The 23,865-nt window shown below is 45.0% G+C and overlaps 3 protein-coding genes across 4 annotated transcripts; 2 read left to right on the forward strand and 1 right to left on the reverse strand.

Moving 5' to 3' along the window:
* Positions 1-821: 821 nt before the first annotated feature.
* On the forward strand, positions 822-7,467 carry rpl5b (ribosomal protein L5b). Its single transcript, XM_057038946.1, has 9 exons — positions 822-829; positions 4,043-4,211; positions 4,680-4,749; positions 4,819-4,934; positions 5,131-5,265; positions 5,419-5,621; positions 6,640-6,817; positions 7,154-7,242; positions 7,316-7,467. The coding sequence occupies exons 1-9, from the start codon at positions 822-824 to the stop codon at positions 7,413-7,415; spliced, it is 1,068 nt and encodes a 355-aa protein (XP_056894926.1). The 3' UTR covers positions 7,416-7,467.
* A 66-nt stretch (positions 7,468-7,533) lies between these two features.
* Positions 7,534-13,014, reverse strand: dipk1ab (divergent protein kinase domain 1Ab). Of its 2 annotated transcripts, none has more exons than XM_057038439.1 (5): positions 12,746-13,014; positions 9,121-9,198; positions 8,880-8,987; positions 8,623-8,799; positions 7,534-8,554 (listed from the first exon to the last, which is right to left on the reverse strand). In XM_057038439.1, exons 1-5 carry the CDS (start codon positions 12,797-12,799, stop codon positions 7,742-7,744), a joined length of 1,230 nt encoding a protein of 409 aa, XP_056894419.1. In that variant the 5' UTR covers positions 12,800-13,014; the 3' UTR covers positions 7,534-7,741. The 2 variants fall into 2 exon arrangements, with proteins under 2 accessions (XP_056894419.1, XP_056894418.1); XM_057038438.1 differs by having other exon boundaries at positions 9,064-9,198; positions 12,746-13,013.
* Positions 13,015-17,956: 4,942 nt separating this feature from the next.
* On the forward strand, positions 17,957-19,107 carry si:ch73-389b16.1 (uncharacterized). The gene is made up of 2 exons (XM_057038445.1): positions 17,957-18,254; positions 18,335-19,107. The coding sequence occupies exons 1-2, from the start codon at positions 18,074-18,076 to the stop codon at positions 18,550-18,552; spliced, it is 399 nt and encodes a 132-aa protein (XP_056894425.1). The 5' UTR covers positions 17,957-18,073; the 3' UTR covers positions 18,553-19,107.
* The last annotated feature ends 4,758 nt before the right edge of the window (positions 19,108-23,865 follow it).

Raw genomic sequence — 23,865 nt, forward strand, 5'->3', positions numbered from 1 at the left:
CCAGTGAGACGACCATGTTTTGAGGGATCCAACTGTGTCCAGGTGGCCTGAAAGACTTCCAGCTAGCACGCACAGCCAGCTGAAGCAGAGCGTCTCTATAAATCCTGGAGACAGAGATCGTTTCTGCTTTTGTTCGCCTGAAAAGCGGCCCCGAGACGCAGGGTGCATAGCTAATGAAACCCACAGCAAGGCCAAATAAAGAAAATTCTCAGTGAGGAAACCCTCAAAGACGACCAGAGAACTGAGAAAATGCTAACGCAGAATGGAGATTAGTCCTGTCCTCCTCACACGCATTCAGATACAGGTTTTATTCCACCCCGTTTTATTTTCCACAGCTATTATCTTTGGTGACACATTTTCAGCATTCATATTTAAATACATGCAAACTCTTAGCCGTGTGTAGGCAGTCGCGCCTCCATGTGCGGCGTCGGGGTATTAAAGCACAGGCCTGGCTTATACTAACACACTCATGCTGAGATAAAAAGCCGTTTGCTTCGAACCCGGAGAGCCTCACTTATCCTCTGCATCTCTGGGCTATCAGCATTTCGTGCGGACAGACTGAGACGCAGGTTAACATTTTACACGCAGACGGTCTGTGCTGAAAAAAGTGGAGCAAAGGTTTTACTGACTTACTGGTTTCGGTTGGTAGATTCCATGGGAGAAAACAGCGAACCTGCTCTAAAACTACAAATCAGTGTGAGAGTTGTTGTCAGCTTTACTGTCCTGGTCAGTGGGTGGCATATGGTCGCCTACAGCCTGCCCCCAGCTCCCTGACACATCCCCATATGTTGTAATGCTCATTCCCTTACTTCACCTACACCATGTCGACGTACGGCATTTAAGCTTTGTAGTGTCACATGTCTCTGATTTTGCTAAATTGCTGCTCAAATCTAGTAAAATACAGTACCTGAATTGTCTGTTTTTTTAAAATTAATCCTGGAACCTTAACGTAGTCGACGTTCCCTAACGTCTACCCAGAAGCCAGGGATCAGGGTAGAGCTTGTGAGCCTTTCTGGAGTTAAAGCTGCAAGTACAGACAAGTGTGCCCTCTGACATCATCGCTTCTGGTGTTGTAGTTGCATTTTGCTGACTGACAAAAAATAAATAAAGAAGTGCAGAGTTGTTCAATAGCATGAATACACAGGAAACGTGGGAAAAACTGCAATCGCAGAAATGGGGCTTCAAGATATGGCACGATCCGCAAGTCTTTCAGGGTTATGCAGTCTGATTATGATGACATCTCCAATGTTTAAGAGTTTAAAATGGGATCATAAATCTGTTGGAGTGGAATTTGGTGCTTCCTCTACTTTACATGGCGTTAGTGATGGTGCTGCACGTTTTCATTGCCGATGTCTTTGGGGTTTTTTGGGGAGGGGGGGTTGTATCCAGTTCGAAGGCTCGTCTCATCCAAGTTATCCAACTTTACAGAGGTTCACAAACCGAGGAAGGGCGCTCACAGGAGACTTTTCCTTCCTTTTAAGGTTCTCCTGTGTTGGGAGCTGAAATGGAGATGCGGCAGCTCTGCAGAATGTCCTCCACAAATCTCCCCCGCCTATCGCCAAACTACCGGCGTAAACTTTGTCCAAACTTTCAACATAAGCAAAACATATTTTCCAGTTGATTCAAACGCCTTAAGGGGGTGGCGTATCCTTACTTAAGAGACATATTTAGCCGTCTTCGCCCACACGAAACATCGGGGGACGACGCCGAACTGCGACTAATCTAGCGCAGAAGTTGGTTTCGACGGGAGACTTTTAAGTGACACTACCAAAAGATTCGCCGCTGACAGATAAAGCCATACTCGAGCGGTGCGTGAGTTTGTGTTCATCCCAACAATTAGACAGAGCCCGAAAACACAAGGACATCTTTTACCTTGACGCGATTTTAACCAGCCGCAACAAATGTCGTCCGCTTCCCATGCACGAAAATGCAGTCCCCACACAACACCTAAAAGGACATTTTTCGGCGACTGGCAGAGTACATTAGCTAGCTTTTTCTAAGCTGGCATAGCTGGGTTTACGCACAGCTAATTCACGTTAGCTAGTACCCATTGACTCGTCGGGCCAGCCCATGGCCGTATACGTGTACACGAACGTCTGCAGAACTCAGACAGTCGGCGGCCTACCAAACTGTTTACATCGCACTGCGCATGCGCACCATCCCAACAATTCACAGGATACAACACTGCCATCTAGTGTTCATACTGTGACACTGCAGGCGACCCCAGTCCATTGAGCGTTTCCGTAACGTCTTTAAACAGGAGGCATCTTCCTCAAGAGAGGAAGATAAATTATACAATGTTTATTTTTCAGTGTCATCTTTTGTTTTCTTGACTTCATAATTGTTACAACCACTTTGAATTGTGCAAGCACATTAGATTACACAGTTTGTGTGCAGTTAACATTTTACCTTCTAATGTCACTCATTAATGTCAATTAAGCTGAAACAGAAAACAAAACTGTTTCGATGGACGGGAGTCCAATTGGATTTCATCGCTGGTTTGTCTCAGCTGAAATGGCACATAAATAAATACTACCTTTTCAGATATCTGAGTTGTGCTGTGCTATATGGTTCATTACACCCTTGATTTAGAATGTCATTATATAAAATGAAACAGTGGTAACTTACCTGAAAATCATTCCTGAAAGTGGAAGAGTTGACCAGAGGTTAAGTACTGCTTCAGAGCTGTTTTACTTAATGCTTTGTATCAGAACATAGATCCCTTCCAAGAAAAGAAAAGCCTCTGTGATGTTTACTCCTTGGAATAAGAGAGTATACAGCTAAATACATACAAATTAAACATGAAATTCGATTGATCTGTAATGAACTAGAAGCTGACTTGAATGCCTTTGATAGGTTCATCCACCTGACATTCACACAAACATGGCAGCCAATAGAAACTTACAATCAAGTATCCCCATTTCACCGAATGTGACGAACGTAGCTTGGATTCACATTCCAAACTGCCGGTGAACCTACTTTTCAGGTTTTGTGTGACAGCGGTGACGCATATCTTTTGTACTGTGTCAGACACTCCTCTATTCATATAGTCAACTGAAAAGGAGCTGAGACAAGCGACAAATAATGGTCTGAAATGGAAATAATAAAGACGGAGCCATTCTTTAGAATGTTGGAGTCTTCTTAGAGAAGAAAAAAACAAATCACAATGGTGCACAGACATTAGTATGATAAACGTGTCTTTCTGCAAGGTTCTGTATCAAAAATTACTGATGTATCAAAGACAAAAGGGAGTGAGTCTTAAACAAAATCATAAAATGTTAAAATGCTTTTCACCATTGCTTGCCATCAGAAACATATTCAATAATAATTTCGATGTTATCATTATCTTGGTTATTATGGTTGTCGTGATTATTTTGTTTGTTCTTTTTTGTCCGATTACCTTCGTTTAGTAAAACTTGCTGCCGTCGTCGTGAGCCCGAATTAGTCAATTTATGCTTTAAATTGTTGTCAAATCTGAGTTTCTTTTTAAATTATTATATACTTTTATCACTTGTGTTTTAATGAAATAGTTAATTTGAAGCTAGAAGATTCAAGAACGTTATTGTCACAAACACTGCAATGAAATTCTCACTCACACAACTCAATCATAGTTATTATAAGGCAAACAAGTCAGAGTCCATGCACACATTTTGTGTCTGCATGTCTGTCCAAAAGATATTCAAATATGATTTAAACGTTTGTATGTTCGCAATATTCAAACAGTTGGAGTGAAAGAAACACATCACTGTGTCGTATTAACATTGTGTCATCTGAAAACACTGTCATTACATTTCTAACTAAAAGGAAAGCACCTGGGAGCGCCATTTACTAAAAAAAAATTCATTAAAATCCTTTTCTGACTTTTTGTTATTTGGTTTACAGACAGACACACAAACACGCAGACAGATGTCAGATGTCACATAACCTTCGTGGCGGAGATAATTACATATCCGTCAAAAAAAAAGTTTGATACGATACATAACGAAAATAAACTGTTATTTTTAGTTGAATGATTTTGGAAATGTGTCCTCCCCGTCGCTAGAGGGCAGACTTGTCAGACCTCCTCTGTATGGCGACTCCTCTACCCATCCTGTTACACGTTATTTACCGCGCATGCGCATGACGTCCTTCCTTTTTCCCAGTGCAGCGGAGTCAATCCCCAGTCTTTGGCTCCGGGCTCCTTCTTAAGGAGACAAAAAGACTGCAAAATGGTTTGTAATTTGTCCCAATATGCAAATAGATGCATACATAAGCCGTACATGTTGTGCTGTGTGCTGTCAGACGTTTCAAAACATGCTCCTGACTATCAGATGAAGTTTGATTGATTCATGCTAATGCTCACCGGTCCTTCCTAAGCGTGGCCTAATGGCTGTGCGTACACAGTCGCTGTTGTGTTTTCCCTGGGGTATTTTTCAAGAGTAGTAGTGTTTTAGGTATCGAATCCATAAATCTTAATTTTAAGCGTATTGCCGCACGCTTGTCAGCTTATCGTAAAGTCGTTTAGCATTTATGCTAATACTGGACCATCTCACCTGGTTCGGCGTGCTAAGTTAGCCCAATCCAACGCTTGACACTGACAGCCCGGCCAGTGTCTATATTAAAGCAAGTCAAGCTGTTGTAGAGTTGGTGGTGTGCAACGTTTGCAACTAAATCAATTTTTTTTTTTTTTTTTTTTTTAGGGTTTTGTGAAAGTGGTGAAGAACAAGGCCTACTTCAAGAGGTACCAGGTCAAATTCAGGAGGAGGAGAGGTGAGACGCCTGTTTGTAACCATGTTCCTTTTTTAAGTGGACGTATCATTTGAAATGTGTGTTTTTCAGAGGGAAAGACTGACTACTTTGCTCGCAAGCGCCTTGTCGTACAGGATAAGAACAAGTACAACACACCCAAGTACCGGATGATTGTCCGTTTCTCCAACCGGGACATCGTCTGCCAGGTGAGCATGCCTGAGATTAATGGAGTAAACGATGACTAAAAGACCTGTGTGACCCCCAAATTTATTTATTCATCCACTTATCCGATAACTGCCATCACTCTGACATGGCAACAGTTATGACAATCATGAAAGCTGAATTATGGTTCCTTCTCTAGACACAGATTTTGATTTAGGTAAATTTAATGTTGTGTTCCAGATTGCCTATGCCAAGATCGAGGGTGACATGATCGTGTGTGCCGCCTATTCACACGAGCTGCCAAAATACGGCGTCTCCGTGGGCTTGACTAATTACGCAGCCGCCTATTGCACCGGTTTGCTGCTGGCTCGCCGAGTAAGTTTCGAACTTTTTGTACAAACTTCTGCATCCTGACAACTATTTTGTGTTACTGGCAATTTAGGAGTTCTCTTAAAGAGACGTTCTTGGCTGTAAGAAGTCTTATGAATCCAATTCAAATGTGAAATGCTTCCCGTTTCATCACTTCAGCTGCTGAACAAGTTTGGCCTGGATAAGGTGTATGAAGGCCAGGTTGAGGTGACCGGTGAGGAATTCAATGTGGAGAGCATTGATGGTCAGCCAGGTGCTTTTACCTGCTATCTGGATGCTGGACTTGCAAGAACCACCACAGGCAACAAAGTATTTGGTGCAGTTAAGGGAGCTGTGGATGGAGGCCTGTCCATCCCACACAGGTAACCTGTCATACTTATAATACAATTTGTATTAACTGACTAATTTGTGTGAAACTTTGATGCAGTGGTGAGGAATATTGCTTATGATCATGTAAACGCCTGAACTATAGGTCAAGGGTTCAGCATCTCTCCAGAATCAGAAGCAGATTTATTGCCATTGTTCATGTAATACACAGTATTACACAAACTAGGAATTTGTCTTGGTGAGACGCTGCGACATTCAACATAAAGAAGACCACACTAGAATAAGATAAATAAAAATAATAAGTCCTCATGCTTTGGGAATTGTTTCCCAACCAGGCATCCGTGGTTCCTCTCAACCACTTTCTATCCAGTCCACTTCATACCTACTTCAGCATACTTTTGTAAATACCAAGTTGTTGCTAATCTTTAGACGTTGTCCTGATGATGACGAACTCATGCATGTTGCTTTTAGTAGTCCAACGGTCTAAAAGACCATATGCTAATAATTGATGCAACCTGCTAAACTGTCATTTGCCCAGTATTGTTGCCACAAAACTTTTTAAATTTTTATTTTTTAAAGCAGCTTTCATGAAGGGGAGCCTGACTGACAGTAGTTTACTAAACCTCCAGAGTTTTCCCCAGCTCAGACTGAGCCTCTGGTGCTGATGGGTACAATCACAGCATAATGCTGCTTCCTGCTTATTGAATTCTTGAGTGCTTACTGGCTGATGGGGACTGCAAACGACTTCTGAATTGACAGTTTTGATTGATGTGCATGTTATCAAGCATTTGTGTTAGTGTGTTCTGCACACTGTAATTCAACAGATTGAAGGCGCTACTTAGGAATCATTTCTCACACATTAGTCGTGACACATTTTTGGCTCCGTCAATATTTTCAACAGTCTATATAGTGACACTAAAGCTCTCTGACATGTCGTCTCCACACTCCACAGCTTTGTATTTCGCTTGAATGCAGCACTATTATATATATATATACCCTTAAAGTGTGGTGAAAGTGTTGTTGTTTACCCATTTCCTCTTATATATTCTATAGCACAAAGCGTTTCCCCGGATACGACCCTGAGAGCAAGGAGTTTAACGCCGAGGCCCATCGCAAACACATCATGGGTATCAACGTGTCCGAGTACATGAGCTACCTGATGGAGGAGGACGAGGACACGTACAAAAAGCAATTCTCCCGCTTCATCAAGAATGGAGTAACTCCTGATATGGTAAATCTGTGAACATTCGTTTTGCATTCTATGAAGGCAGCAGCCAGATGTTGTGACACTAAACACTGAAAAGATGTGTTTTTCACATTTGTAATGCTGTAAACTGCTGTGTGGTCTTAGTAATGCTAGAACCTGAGTGATCTTCACTAGAAACATGCAGGGATTCTGTTTTGGTTTGACCTTGAAGAATGTTCACGCTTGACTTAATAGATTTCTTCCGAAAGTGACTAATTGGATTTTAAAACAAAAGGCGTTTGATTTAGGAAGTAGCAGGAAGGTCCCAATATTTTTGCACTAGAAGAACATCACTGACATTAAATTGAATCTTTTCCTCAGATTGAAGAAATGTACAAAAAGGCTCATGCTGCCATTCGTGAGAACCCAGTCCACGAAAAGAAGCCTCCCAAAGAAGTCAAGAAGAAAAGGTGAGAAATGCTTTTCTCTGTTCTAATGCATTGTTGAGAAGGGCTGCCAATACTATTAATGTTGTGACATTAGGTGGAACCGTGCCAAGCTTTCTCTGGCCCAGAGGAAAGACCGTGTTGCCCAGAAGAAAGCCAGCTTCCTCCGGGCTCAGGAACAAGAGGCTTCAGACTGATGTGGCTCATCTGCTTCAGAAATCGTTCAATAAATTTATGAAAAAAGTCAAATCCTCTTGTGTACACGCTTATTTTTTAAGAACCGATGGTCTGCACAAATAAATCAAGCTCTGTGGGTTGAGTTGGGATGGTTAAATTTATTGGTTCGACGTCGCTGTAGAAAATGGCAGGTCGCTTCAATATTTAGGACTTTTTAATTTAGTATGAAAGTGGTGTTTATTTGCCACTGTATGAGGTTAAAATCCATTTCAAATACGATTACGCCACCTTGAAATTGTGCAACAGGTTAAAACCTTGAACGTTGGGCTGTCTTTGTGCTTGGTTCTCACGAGTCTTTGGTATGAGAGATTCTCTTCCACAGCAGCGTCTTTAGATTGTTCAGAATGAGCGAGTGCTCGATTTCCATCTGTTCCGTGGAGCCTTTCAGAGCGATGCAGGCGTACAGCTGCTTCTCCAGCTCCTCTCTCACATCGGCCGGAGCGCCTCTCAGGATGTAATTCTTAATGGTTTCGCAGGCTTTCGCCAGGTTGGGCCTGGTCACCTCTGTTGTGCAGCGGTGCTTGGTGAGGTCACAGGAAGTGAGGCAGTCCGCCCCGTACAGACAGTCCTGGTCGACATCACAGCGCTGTTGCCTAATGTCTTCTTGGAAGACGGCCTCGGGGACAATGTACCTGGCATCCATCACCTTCAGGTCATGGCGGTCGTTATAGCCGAAGCTGTTGGCGCTCATGTCGCACATGAGGAAGCTGCCGAATGTACCGTGAAAAACGTCCTCCACCAGTTCCAGCAGTCCAATCGAGATTTTGGCCTTGAAAGGCCAGGAAGGCGTGAACCACTGATCCATACTGTGGCGCAGGCCTGCCGGGATCCACGCCTCCAGGATCCAGGGCAGACTGATCCCATACAGGGGGGAGTACGGCACCTTCTCCATCACGTACAGGTCTCCGCAGAAGCCCAGTAGCTTGGGTGTGTGCTCTCTGTCTTGCAGGACCAAGACCAGCAGGAACTCGTTGAGCTGCAGCAGAGCCCACGTGGAGTGAGCCTCTGGCAGGGAGATGTGTCCGTCCTTATTGGCGTCTGTTATGGATAAAACCTGAGCCGCCAGGTCTGCAAGGTTGGCCTGATCCCCCACTTTGGACTGTTATAGATGAGAAAACCATTAAAAGAAGAACATTGGGAGAACTTTGTGTCGCACGAGTCTTTAACCTTTAGGTGGTGGAGGATCATCTCTCTGAATTTCTCCACTGAAGTCCCTTTGGAGGGTTTGTTGAAGCCCGCAGCCTCTTTTCTGGGTTCCACTTGATTTTCCAAATCATAACGATGGGCCTCCCCCATCTGGCACTTAATCACGCCCTCCAGGTCTCCCCAGCTTCCAGTATACACCTAAAATGTACAAAACCAGCCCTGAGGTGCAGCTGGATTAGAAACTGTAAGTGTGTGTGTGTGTGGAGGCAGGTCCTGACCTGGCTTATTGGTTTGGTAGTGAAGCACTTCCCCAGATACAAAGTGCTCTTCTCGCACAGGCTGCTGCAGGCCGAGCCGTCGATGAGCCCCCGTCTGTATTTGTCACACTTGGAGAGAAGAAGAAGGGATACTAGGTGAACGACAGGAGGCCGCAGCTTTGGAAGAGGCTAATAAGATACTGACTATTGAATTTTTGCACTCGTGCCCGCGACACAGTTCTGTGTAGGATGAGTACTCAACATAGACTATCCAGCTGCCCACGAACACTGCCAGCCATGAGAAGAACAGGTATTTCATGTGGAGGTAGGAGAATCTGGCCTGGAACAAAGAAAAGAAACATGTTTGAGACGACGGCGCTCCAGAGCAGGTTGCTGTCCCGCTACTTTAAAGCTACACTCGACTGTATGGAGGCAAATTTGAACTGTTTATTTGTTTTGTTGAGGTGCATTTGCATATTTTATAAAAGCAAAGAGACCAGATAAAATTAGAGGACAGTGAAGTTTGTTTATTTGCAGAAATTCAATGAAAACATGGAGCTTGTAACTAGTTACATACAGTATATGTAAGGTTTGTGTAGTGAGCATGCTGACTGAGTAATTTGTCTGCTGGTTTGATACTTTGATTGCTTTATAACTATTATTATTATTATTTGCACGAGATCCCAAAAATTTCACTTGCCACAAAATTCGATATTGGAGAAGAATGTGCCTAAAATGGAGAGAATTCAATTCAAAGTTAATTCATCATCATTGTTTTTGTTACACTCTTTAATAAGAATTGAAAGTTTATAGAGAGTAATAAACTCTTAAGCAACTTTATTGGATTTTCTGTCTAATTTTCCAGCTAATAACTCAGGTTAATCTAGTTAGAGCTGTAAATTTAATCCCCCTGCGAAATTAAGTCCTTCTTGTCATCTATTAATGGCTTCTGCACCATGTTATTGACAAAGAGGACAAACTTCCTCCACCTTCTGCCTGTTTCACTACCTTTTTTTTTTACTCCCTCTCACGCTATCTCATTCTCTCTTTTTCTCTGACATCTTTGTCAGAGCTTGTTGGTTGATCAAATCTTAGTTTAAAGAATGTGTGATCACCCTTTTCTTACTTATCTAGGATAAGAATGTTCCACTTAGAAGCATAAGATGCAGGCCTTACTTCCATTCCTACAGCAGTGATTCCATTAGAGTCTGACAGCGCTTCCATCCATTTCCTGGTTCTCCACAGCTGAATTTCAAGCATTTATTTGGCCCGTGTGCCACCCTGTAATCTGATTTGTCCATATGCAGTGGCTCTCCATCTCACACTGCTTTAAAGATGCAAACCAAATGAGTAAAGAGGCAGAACCCACAACAGTGAAGCTTCATTTTACAACCATTCACTGGATCTTCTGCTTGGACATGACGTCATATTCTGGTTGATCTCATTGACATTAAGCATCACTTTTTAACGAGTAGCAATATTAGCTGCACTGTTGTGGGTTCTGCCTCTTTACTCATTGATCGGTTTACTAACTAATCTGACCAGGCAGGCCTGCAGAAAATTTAACAGCAGTGACCGCACAATAAGTGCTGCATGTGCCTCGCATTGATTTTCCCGTGGTGAGATGCATCCACGGCAAAAGCATTATGGAAATAATGTCTGTGGGGGGACCAAAAGTATGACTGGCCGCTTTCAAATCAATAGTTTGTGGCTCACGTTTCAACTCTGCCTAGATCTTTTTTTTTTTCTTTTTTTTGATCTCTGGAATTATGTATTGACTGTTTGTGAGGGGAGAGTTACGCAAACATGGCTAATGAGGAGATATTGATTGTGGCTCCAGTGACAGCTATTAATTAGAGACCGACTAGGAGCTGCGGCTGTGTGCTGAGGTGGGCGGAAAAGAACATCTGCTGTGATCTGGTTGCTCCTCCACACCACCCACGTAGCACTGTGAGGCAATGTGCTTAAATAATTGAACCCTGGAAGCATCAAGTACGTGTGTGCTGTGTTGATGTGGAGCAACTAAGGCAGATTGAAGCTGATCAGACACTTCGTTTTTGTTTTTTTTGCAGCCTACAAACTCATTCATTATGCATGGTTATAAAGCTATCCCCCAGAGGTTGCTGGATTGATGGGATGCTGTGCAGAGCCGAGAAGGACGTGAAAATACAGAACCAAAAGATGGGAAGGGGGGGGTGAAGAAGAGGAGATATGTGCCGTCTGTCACAGGTATTCAGCGGGCGACGTCGTTAACGTGGAAGGCAGGAGCGCTTTGCCTCTCAACTCGACGGTGCCGGAGGGGGAAGGATGTCACGCTGTTTCCACAGACGCTACAAAGATCTGACTCATCACTGTCCAGACAGCGGGCGACCCACCACCACCAACACCCCCAACACGCGGCGCAGCATCTTAAGAACATTGTCAGAAGTTGTTCAGGCTGCCGTCATTCTCTAAAGCTAATTTCTGAAAGGCATCGCACACAAACAATAGCAACGTGTTATTCCTACTAGGACTGCAGCTTCCTGCCAGGGGAAATACCCCCCTGTTGTGTGCAAAATATCCAAAAGGGGGCTGCTAGCATGCATTTGGCCTGATTCAAGTCAATTTGTTATAAAGTCTCTTTTCCCTAATGGAGGAAAAAAAACAGCTTATGGACGCAGATCAAGTTGGTAGTCATTTATAAGCGACGACAGTCGCAACTGCAGGGCTGAGATAATGCATGTGGCCAGTGTGTATATCACATTAAGAGGCAGAAGCAGTTCCAATGCGTTTCTAACAAGGTTGATGTCGCAGCCGGCGGAAGTAGTCCATCACAGACACCACTGAGGCTGGCAAAAGTACAATGATGTGAATATGACCGATAAAGTAGGGGAATTTCTAGTGTAAATATAGAAAGCATTGATCAGTCTAGTCCAACTCGGTTAGTGGGTTTATACAGAAATACCCATACGAACCGAGTTCATACACAAAAACTTGTTTTATGAGGCAAAATGAGCCTGATCGGTGTCCTTGTTTCAGTGTGAGAAGCCGCTCTCCAAGGATCGGTGAATGACAGCTTCTGTTGTCACTAGAAGGCTGAGGTGGCCTAGAAAACGTAGCCACGCCGCTCGCTGTCCCTGGAGACTGGCTGCTTTTCCTGCTTTACATTAGGTTTGACAGTTTCTGTCTCTGAGCAGAAATGGAGACGTTTAAACCAGAATTAGGGAGACTAGCCAGAGATTATCTAATAACAAACGAGATTTCATACCATTCCTGTCAGCAAGGAAATGTTCAGGATGATCGATTCTATACAATCTAAATTTGGGTTTCCAGGACCTCCATGTGTCCTTGAGGGAGTTTGGAGTTGAACTTCACTTATCTAGAATGCTACTGTTGATTTTACCTACATCCAGCTGTTAGCTGATACCCTTCATCCTCTCCTCCTGTGATTCTATTACACATAACTATATACAATGATTTAATATCATTTTTGTAAGATTTGAACTGTTTCCTGGCTCTGAAGTGCGTGAGTGACACAAACTGTATATATATAGTAGAGGGAGGGGGGGAAAAGGGAAGCAGGGCAACCGCAATGGCGTTCATATAAAATCAAAACTTTTTTCCGCTTAAAATTACTCCCTGATGGCTGATTCAGCTAGATATAAATGGATGTAGTTGCTACAGCAACGGGTTTCAAGGGGATGTTTGACTTCTATGATTCAGTCACCCCCCCCCCCCCCCCCCAAAAAACCCCGCACACACACAAATACGTGCAAATGTCATCTATCCAGGAGACGTGAAGGTAAATGATATAGGCTATAGTCAGTCACGACCGTAACAGGGTGGTTTCATGAGAAATAGTCCCGATAGGTTCCCTGCTGGACTCGAAGTGAACCGGGATTTCCTACCTGGATGTACAGAAGCTTTCTGAAGAAGCCCCATGAAAACGGATCTCTTGCCATGGCAAATGCAGGACATGTCACAAAACGCCGCTGGAGGAAGAAACTCAGTCGTGCAGTCACTACGGTGTCAGGCAACGCCTCTTAAGCTTAGTGTCCAAATGTGGCCACCGTGAAACATCTCTGAACGTGTCGGCTGAGCGCGTCTGGATGCTGCGCGGCTGCGATGCAGCGGGAAGCGTCGCGCTGGCTGCGATGTGTTCAGGGGCGGTCGGGCAATACAGGAGGATGGGCTACACTTCCTAAAATGTTCCACCCAGCTTTTCCCCAGTTACTCAGCGGCAGCCTATTTATGAAACAGTGGCGATAAATGTAGAAATGGTAATTTGGTTCTGCTTACATTCTTTTAGATCCACTATGGCTCCTTGAAGCCATTTCTGGTGACAAGCCACATATTTTAGCTTTGGATTAAGACGTTTTGGTGTACATTTTCACAGTTTAATTATAGTTTAATATATATATATATAATATATATATATATATATTATATATATATATATATATATATATATATATATATATATATTGAATTTGAAAAATCACATTTCTATTTACCAGTCAGTAATTCTGAGCCACAATGAAAAACAGCAGGTATGAAGTTCTGTCCTAACATGTGAGCATGAAATAAACACAATTATAACCACAAATCTGCCCTTTGGTTTACATGTCCTCCCGAGGGCCCCGGTGATTCCCGATTTGTTGTTTCGGGAAAGTCGCACTCAAGATACCTTCCACAGGAAAGACAAATCATAGCAACCGCTCAACCACAAAGGACCTTGAGCATTGAAAGGAAGCTAACAATAGGCAAACCTATGTCAACTCACAACGCAGTGAAACTGATTCTTTTACACAAATGATGATACAAAGACATTTATCACGCAATAATTGACATTGAGAAATCTGAAGATTCTGAAATCTTGACAGTGTGCTGTGGTATGAATAGGTCACAAGCAGATACAAATAAACTGGAGATTGTGCTCCTCAAACATTATCTGAACATTTTTTACCTTGTGGCAGCTAGAGAACATAGCCAAGGGTGCTTATAGGTAGATCCATGATAATGCACCATGCATGTGGATGGCAGGGCCCAAGATGTCCCAGGAAAACATCGTCCACAGCATCACAATGCCTGGTGTTTGCAGCTATGTCGTCTATAGCCCTTGTCAGACACACCCAAACCCCAACCTCTGTCCATTTTCTTCTTCTAACTAACTAACTAGGCTTCTCTATTTCTAAATTAACGGCTGGGAACCCCAGAGTTATATATACTTTGCTGGTTTACTGAAATGCTGTCGTTAGTGGTTGTTGGTGGCCGTTGGCATTTGCATGAATCCAGTTAGTCCAGTTAATTTAGAACTGAAGAAGTCTGTTGGATAAACATCTTTGGAAAAACTAAAGAAAGTCCAGTTGAATTTCCTTATGCCACTTGCTCTTTACAGCTCCACAGATCTGTCATCTCATTTTCTTGTATCGGGGTCTTTTCTTAGCGGCGGCATACATTTATTAATAACCACCCTGGCACCAACCCCAGATGATGCTGGAAAAACCTGGTGGTGATTCTCAAAAGCATTCTTGATCCATTTGGAACGGTATCACAATATTATATTATTATAAATCACATCTCTTTCAGTCTCATCTTCAGGCTTGAAAGTTTGATTGTCCTTTCCATTTAGATTTTAGATTTCATCCACACTGGAATATGGGGTGGAGATATGAGACCTCTTGCTGCTGAAGTATAAATACTGGAAGAGTGTATCTCAAGGGAATATGCCAAAGGTAATGGGCACTCAGTTATATAGCACATTAGTGTACATTATGATCCATCATAATAGACATGTCCAAATGCCTGATCACATTTCATGAAAAATAACAATTGTGGAAAACACAAATACAATTTGTCTCGAGAAACAGCACGAGAAGAAAGATTTTATGTGTCTCATCGTAGCTTCAAACAAATCTGATATCCACCCAAAAGACCAGATTCGCTGAGAGGAGCTTTGCTTTTGGAGAGTTACGCAAGCCAAGAACAGAGAGGTGGATGCCAATAAGGTATTTCCTGCGATTATGTAAGGCTGATTACCTTGAGGTTCTTCGAGTGGGCAGATGAAAACTGAAAAAAGAGCAAACAAACAAAAGCCTTGCTGAGGCTGATATAAGTTCAGCAGCACAACTGCAGTGCAAAGAGCAACACTGAGACTCGTACCATTAAAACATGCGACAGAACTGACTGACACACACACACACACACACACACACACACACACACACACACACACACACACACACACAGACAATCCTTGCAATACTTTAGTTCCCATTAACATTGGCTGTGGAGGCGTTCTTGTTGGAATCTTATAAGCATGTTTGGTGGGAGAGCGTGCTGGTCACGAATAACTGCTACTAGCCCGCCCTCTTCTGGCAAATGCTCGGTATTACAGGTCCACGGATGATGAGAGGCACACTTGGAGCCCCAGTTGAGAAGGTGCTAACAAGAGTACTCACTCGGCCCTGGTACCCTGAGTGGAACAACCTCTTAAGTGTACTGTGCTGAGTTTAGTCTTGCTGAGTAGGTACTAGTGGAAAAGTCTCTCCAGCATGACCTGGGTCTACCTCGGGGCTTTCCTGCCAATGGGAAATACCTGGAAAACCACCCTGGGAATTCATCCAGGGGATATTTGAAACAGAGACCTGAGTCACCTCAGCTGATGCCTCTCGGTGCCAGGGAACAGTGGCTCTGTTGAAAGCTCCTCCTGGATGACTGAGTCGCCCAATCTCTAAGGATGCACCCAGCTACAATGCGAAGGACACTAATTTTGGCCACATTCTTGTCCTCTCAGTCATGACCCAAATTTAATGACCATAGGGGAGAGTGATCAAGAGTAAATCAAGAGCTTCGCCTTCCAACTCATGTCTTTGTTCACCGCAACAGCCCAGTACACCGACTGCACAACTGTAGAGGCCTGTCAATCTCACCCCCACTTGTGATGTCGATCTCGACATGACTCCACTTACTGTATGTCTCCACTTGAGGCAGGACCTCTCAACCAACCCCGGATAGGACAAGCCGCTCTTGGAGGGGCTGATTTGCATCCCAGCTGCTTCACACTTGGCTGAAAACCACCCCAGTACATGCCGAAGGTCCCAGCTTGATGAGGCCAACAGGGAAGCATCACCTGCAAAAAGCAGAGATGAAACCCTGTGGTTCCCAAAATGGACTCTTTCCAGTCCCTGACTATACCTAGAATTTTCATCCATAAAACATATGAACAGAACTGGTGATAAAGGGCAGCCCTGCCGTCCAACATTCACCACTCTTGGCTTACTGTGACTTACTGATGGCAAGGCAAACCGAGCCCTTAGAAATGGGGCCTGGACTCCATACTTACAGACTTCCAAGTGATTCCAATGATTCCATCTCTTGCCTTGTGTTCTGTAGTCCCACAACATGAACACTGGGTTCTGTGAAGTTCCCCCCATGTGACCGTGTGGACCCGCTCAGGGTGGATTCCTGCTTCTCGCCTGGTGACTGCTGAGATATACTCCATCACCTCCCGTGATCCTGATTAGAATAGATGCCTTTATTGTCATTGCATGCCACTTGTACAATGAAATTTGCTGCCTCCATTTGGCATAAACTCTGTTTAAAAAAATGAATGGATTGATTGTTGGGTGATGCTTGAACATCCAGATAACAGTCACATTAGTACCAACTGTAGGTTTTGTACAGTAATACCTTAGCAATGATTAGAAGTATTGAGTGATAATTGAGTGTGTTAATGTAGAACAATAGAGTAAACACAAGAAGATATAGGACATTAGTATGTGTATTCTATTTTTATAGGTATACGTATTTGAACATGTGCATGTGTTTGGGTTTTTCTAAGTACAATTGCTTCTTTATCACTGATAATTATATCTGATCTATTCATTCACAGTGCAACACTGCAGCCTTTTATAGATCCTCAAACTGGTTTGACCTGGAACAAGTGATTTTTTTTTGGCTTGCTTGTTCTTGTTCTACTTTTTAATTATTGCTTTTTTGTTGTTGAATTGTTTGTAATCTGAATTTGCACAATAAAGCAGGCAAAAGCAAAGAAAATTCTGATTCTTCTTTTGATCCTGCAGTATCTTTACATCAGTGGTTGCAAACACTGAGGTTGCACAAGAAGTCAGTATATCGTTAACTGTCTTACAGAACTGTCCTTAACGTTTTAAAAAGCACCTACTGAAAGAAATAATTACTCAAACCGGAACCCCAACATTTCTTGTTAAATACTGTAACCGTGACCACAGGGGCTGTGCTATTATTTTCAGTCAGTCTGAACAATCGGCCTTTGTTCACAGGCTGTCCAGTGGGGAAAAAAATCAATGCGACAGGCAGCTACTTTGACGTCTTTGGGTAATTTAGCTGGATGACGCTGGGCGCTTTCATGTTGCAGGCGACCTAATTTGGTCGTAGATGAACAAACAAAATGCCGCGAGAACACTTTCCCAGTGCTCAGGACGATGCGCTATTTTTGTGCAGCGTGAAAGTGGCCTTAAGACAGAGCAAGGGAGCCACCGTCTGTAGCCATGTCCCTACTGAGGCCATCAACATACCATTTCCCTTCTATTTGTGCTGTGTAATTTTGTTGTCATGAATTATATCCACTGTAATTATTCAGTCGGGATTAGATTTGGACTTCATGATATTCTTTTTTTCAATGTTTTGAGTGCAGCTTTATTCAATCAACATGCCTGTTTAAATCATCGAACAGCTGAAAACTCTTTAATCATGCTCAACAGTAGTTCTATGGCCATAACTCACAACTACATCAGCCGTTAAAAAAGTAAAAGCAAATACAACAGCTGGCAGGGATGCATATTTTCTGTGTGAGTAATAACTGAGTTGAAAATGCTGTCATTAGTTGTAATAAAACAGCATAACGTCCAGCATCAGTGTCTTAAGGAATGCGCTTTGGTACAGCTGCTCCTTTTGAGTTTTTCCATGTTAACTTGATGGGTGATTTGTACTTTTCCAACCTTGAATAATTGGGAAAAATGATCCATTTCACTTGGGGCTTTGTGAACCCAGTCTCATGACTCATGACTTATAACAGACTTTTCAGATGACTTGCAAATGTGGCGAGGGCAATATCTATAAAAAGCCATATTCACCATCAACACAGTTCATTTGCTCCAGAATCAGAAGGCATCTGCTGTCTCGGTCTGCTGCACATCGCTTGGGATCGTCGCGGTCAAGTACGAATTGTTCTACGCAGAGCACTACCCCTCAACATGAGCAAGCATCACAGTGAGCTCGGTCAGAGGGAGCAAGACTTGCTGAAGTTTCGTCGCGACAGTGACACAACAGCTGCTGAGCTAGTCAAGATGGAGAAGATGCTGGAGCAGACCAAGAGTCTCATGGAAAAGAAGAGGGAACCTACTTTAGACTGCACAGGCTACCAGGAGAACATGGGTAAGGATCATAAAGAGAAGTTCATAGCCTCACATTTCTGGCGTGTGCTGTATGAAGGTGCGTTTGATCAATCATTGCAGTGGAGGACCTGGAGGAAAAAGTGCGCTCCAGCCGACGCTACAGGAGGAATTCTCTGCATCACACACAAATGCTGGAGAGTCAGATGAAGACAGTGAAAGGTGAGCTGGTGGGAACGCTGGACCACCTGCAGGAGCTGAGGAACGTGTTGCGGCGCTCACAGCAGAAAGCAGAAGAGCGCAAAGCTGCAATGGAGAAGCTGGCAGCAGGAATGAGATAAACCATCCCGTCCCCTTACGCTTCGTTTTCAATCAAGGTTTTTCAAGCTCCAGAAGAATGAGATGGCAACATCCTGCCAAAAAAGCTGTGTGAGATTCTTGGATGGCACCAGTACACCGGTGATAGACAGAGACTTGAAACACTGATGCAATCTTTCTCTACAGCGAGACATCGTGACTGAAGCCGCAGTAACGCTTCACATTTAAGCTTAAAAATGGTTGGCCCCCTTAAATCTAGTATTTTGCAGCTTACCAATAAATTCATGAACTGAAATATGGAGACACCACTGCCTGAGACAACATGCTCTGTTGAATATATACAGTAGATATCTGGTGTAGAACTTCTGTTGTTTGGGTTGTTTCTTTGTTTGTCCGGGTATCCATATGCAAATTCTTTACTGTTGTTGGGTGACACAATGTCAATAATGGCATGTTCCTTTTGTAATATAAATTTGTAAAATAATCATTTATGTACTATGTTTTTTATTCTAGCAGAAAGTGTAAAAAATGTGATGTATCAACATATTAAATTAAGATATTAACTCTTGCAATACAGATCGCTAGCTTGATGTGTGTTTATTTCATTCTTTTACCTCATTCCTCTGGAATTAAATGCTTTTTTTGTGTGTTTTCACTGCCTTTGGGATCAGTGTCTCATGTGCTTATTGTGGTAAGTCATCTGAAGGCTGTATTTGTGTCTTCCCTGTAGCGACCAACTGATCCCACCCGAATTAGCTCAGCCTGCTCCACATGTAGTCACATGCTGTCAGGCTGGATCTCGACTGTGACAGATTACAGTCCTTTATGGTTCACTGTGTACAGATATATATCTATATACCCCCCCCCCCCCCCCCCCCCCCCACTGAAGATATCAATAATATCCTTAGTATTCAAGTAAACATCTTGTCATTTCAATAAGCAGCTGAGGTCAAAACATCTTTAATTTCAAGTTCAGCTTATTTTCAAAAAATGAGTTCATCGGGTTCTCTAGCAACACATTGTCAACCATGAATTACTTTTATTGTCTTAGCTAAATCACTCATATCTTCATAATTTTTTTTCTCATATAACTGTATTTCTCCTCAATATGACCGCATTTTGATACTTTATTCTCCTCTCATACAAACATTTCTGTCCACATAGTCAAATGATTCTCCTTTCAGAAACACTTTGACATTATTTTGAACTGTTGTCCAAATGTACAGGATGCATGTCACACAGGTATGTGATCAAATTGCATTGTTCATGTTGCAAAAACAACCAACGGTTAAATAACCACAAGTAAGAAATGCCATGCATTTTACGTGTACAGCAAAAAGAACATTACATCAGTTGTGTATTACTGTATTTACTGAGAGACTAGAGCAGCCAGTTTATCTTCATCCAGTTCCCAGATTAAACATGTACAGTGGTCCATTCTGGTCACAGGAAGTGAAACTGAATCAGAACAACTTTATTTATCCATTGCAGGAAACCCCTCCCTGGGCTGCCACCTTATCGTGGTGGAGGGGTTTGCGTGTCCCAATGATCCTAGGAGCTCCGTTGTCTGGGGCTATATGCCCCTGGTAGGGCCACCCATGGCAAACAGGTCCTAGGTGAGGGACCAGACAAAGCGTAGCCCAGGACCCCCTAATGATGCTGAACAACATTGGTGCCAAGTTTCCCTTGCCCGGATGCGGGTCACCGGGGCCCCCTCCTGGAGCCAGGCCTGGGGGTGGGGCACGTTGGCGAGCGCCTGGTGGCCGGACCTCTGCCCATGGAGGCCGGCCGGGCGCAGCCCGAAGAGGCAACATGGGACCCCCTTCCCGTGGGCTCACCACCTGCAGGAGGGGCCAAGGGGGTCGGGTGCATTGTGTTTTGGGTAGCAGCCGGAGGCAGGGACCTTGGCGGTCTGATTCCCGGCTGCACAAACTGGCTCTAGGGACATGGAATGTCACCTCTCTGGTGGGAAAGGAGCCTGAGTTGGTGCGCGAGGTTGAGAAGTTCCGACTAGATATAGTTGGCCTCACCTCGACGCACGGCAAGGGCTCTGGAACCAGTCTTCTTGAGAGGGGTTGGACTCTCTACCACTCTGGAGTTGCCGATGGTGAGAGGCGACGAGCAGGGGTGGCAATTCTGGTTGCTCCCCAGCTCAGTGCCTGTGTATTGGAGTTTACCCCGGTGGATGAGAGGGTAGCCTCCCTTCGCCTTCGGGTGGGGGGACGGATCCTGACTGTTGTTTGTGCCTATGGTCCAAACAGCAGTTCAGCGTATCCACCCTTTTTGGAGTCCTTAGAGGGAGTGCTGGAGAGTGCCCGTTCTGGGGGCTCCCTCGTCCTCCTGGGTGACTTCAATGCTCACGTTGGCAATGACAGTGAGACCTGGAGAGGTGTGATTGGGAAGAACGGCCCCCCTGATCTGAACCCGAGTGGTGTTTTGTTATTGGACTTCTGTGCTCGTCTCAGATTGTCCATAACGAACACCTTGTTCAGACATAAAGGCGTCCACATGTGCACTTGGCACCAGGACGCCTTAGGCCGCAGATCGATGATCGACTTTGTGGTTGTGTCATCGGATTTGCGGCCGCATGTTCTGGACACTCGGGTGAAGAGAGGGGCGGAGCTGTCAACTGATCACCACCTGGTGGTGAGTTGGCTCCGATGGTGGGGAAGGATGCCGGACAGACCTGGCAGGCCCAAACGTGTTGTGAGGGTCTGCTGGGAACGCCTGGCAGAGTCCCCTGTCAGAAGGAGCTTCAACTCACGCCTCCGGGAGAGCTTTGACCATGTCCCGGGGGAGGCGGGGGACATTGAGTCCGAGTGGACCGTGTTCCGTGCCTCCATTGTTGAGGCAGCTGACCGGTGCTGTGGCCGCAAGGTGGTTGGTGCCTGTCATGGCGGCAATGCCCGAACCCGCTGGTGGACACCAGCGGTGAGGGATGCCGTCAAGCTGAAGAAGGAGTCGTATCGGGCCTTACTGGCCTGTGGGACTCCTGAGGCAGCAGATGGGTACCGGCATGCCAAGCGGAGTGCAGCTACGGCGGTTGCCGAGGCAAAGACTCGGGCATGGGAAGAGTTCGGTGAGGCCATGGAGAACGACTTTCGGACGGCCTCGAAAAGGTTCTGGACCACCATCCGGCGTCTGAGGAGGGGGAAGCAGTGCACTGTCAACACTGTGTATAGTGGTGATGGTGTGCTGCTGACCTCAACTCGGGATGTTGTGGATCGGTGGAAGGAATACTTCGAGGACCTCCTCAATCCCACCAACACGCCTTCCAGTGAGGAAGTAGGGCCTGGGGACCTGGAGATGGGCTCTCGTATCTCCGGGGCTGAAGTTGCCGAGGTAGTTAAAAAACTCCTCGGTGGCAAGGCCCCGGGGGTGGATGAGATCCGCCCAGAGTCCCTTAAGGCTCTGGATGTTGTAGGGCTGTCGTGGTTGACTCGACTCTGCAACATCGCGTGGACATCGGGGGCAGTGCCGCTGGATTGGCAGACCGGGGTGGTAGTCCCTTTTTAAGAAGGGGGACCGGAGGGTGTGTTCCAACTATAGGGGGATCACACTCCTCAGCCTCCCTGGTAAGGTCTATTCAGGGGTACTGGAGAGGAGGGTCCGCCGGATAGTCGAACCTCGGATTCAGGAGGAGCAATGTGGTTTTCGTCCTGGGCGTGGAACAGTGGACCAGCTCTACACCCTCAGCAGGGTCTTCGAGGGTGCATGGGAGTTTGCCCAACCAGTCCACATGTGTTTTGTGGACTTGGAGAAGGCATTCGACCGTGTCCCTCGGGGGGTCCTGTGGGGGGTCCTCCGAGAGTATGGGGTGTCGGGCCCGCTGATACGGGCTGTCCGCTCCCTGTACGATCGGTGCCAGAGTTTGGTCCGAATTGCTGGCAGTAAGTCGAACTCGTTTCCGGTGAGGGTTGGCCTCCGCCAGGGCTGCCCTTTGTCACCGATTCTGTTCATAATTTTTATGGACAGAATTTCTAGGTGCAGTCATGGTGTTGAGGGGATCCGGTTTGGTGACCTCAGGATCGCGTCTCTGCTTTTTGCGGATGATGTGGTCCTGTTGGCTTCATCGGCCCGTGACCTCCAACTATCACTGGATCGGTTCGCCGCCGCATGTGAAGCGGCTGGGATGAGAATCAGCACCTCCAAATCCGAGGCCATGGTTCTCGACCGGAAAAAGGTGGAGTGCCTTCTCCGGGTAAAGGAGGAGATCCTGCCCCAAGTGGAGGAGTTTAAGTACCTCGGGGTCTTGTTCACGAGTGAGGGAAGAATGGAGCGGGAGATCGACAGGCGGATCGGTGCGGCGTCCACAGTAATGCGGACTCTGCACCGGTCCGTTGTGGTGAAGAGAGAGCTGAGCCGAAAGGCGAAGCTCTCGATTTACCGGTCGATCTTCGTTCCTACCCTCACCTATGGTCATGAGCTTTGGGTAATGACCGAAAGAACAAGATCACGGGTACAAGCGGCTGAAATGAGCTTCCTCCGTAGGGTGGCTGGGCTCTCCCTTAGAGATAGGGTGAGAAGCTCTGCCATCCGGGAGGAGCTCGGAGTAGAGTCGCTGCTCCTCCGCGTTGAGAGGAGCCAGATGGGGTGGCTTGGGCATCTAGTCAGGATGCCCCCTGGACGCCTCCCTGGTGAGGTGTTCAGGGCATGTCCCTCCGGTAGGAGACCCCCGGGGAGACCCAGGACACGTTGGAGAGACTATGTCTCTCGACTGGCCTGGGAACGCCTGGGGATCCCTCCGGATGAGCTGGAGGAGGTAGCTGGGGAGAGGGAAGTCTGGGCTTCTCTCCTTAGGCTGCTGCCCCCGCGACCCGACCCCGGATAAGCGGTAGAGAATGGATGGATGGATGGAAACTCTGGTATTATGTTCACCTTCAAAAGTGATAATAATAATATAATAATAATAATAATAATAATAATAATAATACTATAATATAATAAATAGATATAATATGAATGGAACAAATGAAATTTCATAATATGAAAAAATCTGCCTTTTTCTAAGTCCTCATAAATCATTGTGGGATTGTTTTCCTTTTGTATTCATCTGTGACGATCAACACAACATGCTTAAACTCTACCTGTGCAAGTAATGTAATATTTGTGAAATACAGGTAATTTGACTTTATTTATGTCCCCTTTCTTGCAATAATTCAAAGCCAATTAAACTGCGAAATGTCTTAAATCAGTGGAGGGAAACCCAAAAGAATTGCTTTTTAAACTACACTAATTAGCTGGACTGTGGCCTCCAAGGGTTTCATTAACAGGGCTGCTCCTTCTTTCAATTGACACCACATACCTACCTGAATCTACAAACTACAGTACTTGGA

Source organism: Takifugu flavidus, chromosome 7 (assembly GCF_003711565.1).
Source record: "Takifugu flavidus isolate HTHZ2018 chromosome 7, ASM371156v2, whole genome shotgun sequence".
Lineage (NCBI taxonomy): Eukaryota > Metazoa > Chordata > Actinopteri > Tetraodontiformes > Tetraodontidae > Takifugu > Takifugu flavidus.

What these genes read in the sequence shown, in the direction of transcription:
- rpl5b (XM_057038946.1), top strand. An exon ending in ATGGAGTAACTCCTGATATG is followed by an intron (nt 6,818 to 7,153) that starts GTAAATCTGTGA and finishes TCTTTTCCTCAG; the next exon opens with ATTGAAGAAATGTACAAAAA. An exon ending in AAAGAAGTCAAGAAGAAAAG is followed by an intron (nt 7,243 to 7,315) that starts GTGAGAAATGCT and finishes TTGTGACATTAG; the next exon opens with GTGGAACCGTGCCAAGCTTT.
- dipk1ab (XM_057038438.1), bottom strand. Translation starts at nt 12,799, where the DNA reads ATGGCAAGAGATCCGTTTTCATGGGGCTTCTTCAGAAAGCTTCTGTAC. An exon ending in GAAAGCTTCTGTACATCCAG is followed by an intron (nt 9,199 to 12,745) that starts GTAGGAAATCCC and finishes TCTTTGTTCCAG; the next exon opens with GCCAGATTCTCCTACCTCCA. An exon ending in CTACCAAACCAATAAGCCAG is followed by an intron (nt 8,800 to 8,879) that starts GTCAGGACCTGC and finishes TGTACATTTTAG; the next exon opens with GTGTATACTGGAAGCTGGGG.
- si:ch73-389b16.1 (XM_057038445.1), top strand. Translation starts at nt 18,074, where the DNA reads ATGAGCAAGCATCACAGTGAGCTCGGTCAGAGGGAGCAAGACTTGCTG. An exon ending in AGGCTACCAGGAGAACATGG is followed by an intron (nt 18,255 to 18,334) that starts GTAAGGATCATA and finishes CAATCATTGCAG; the next exon opens with TGGAGGACCTGGAGGAAAAA.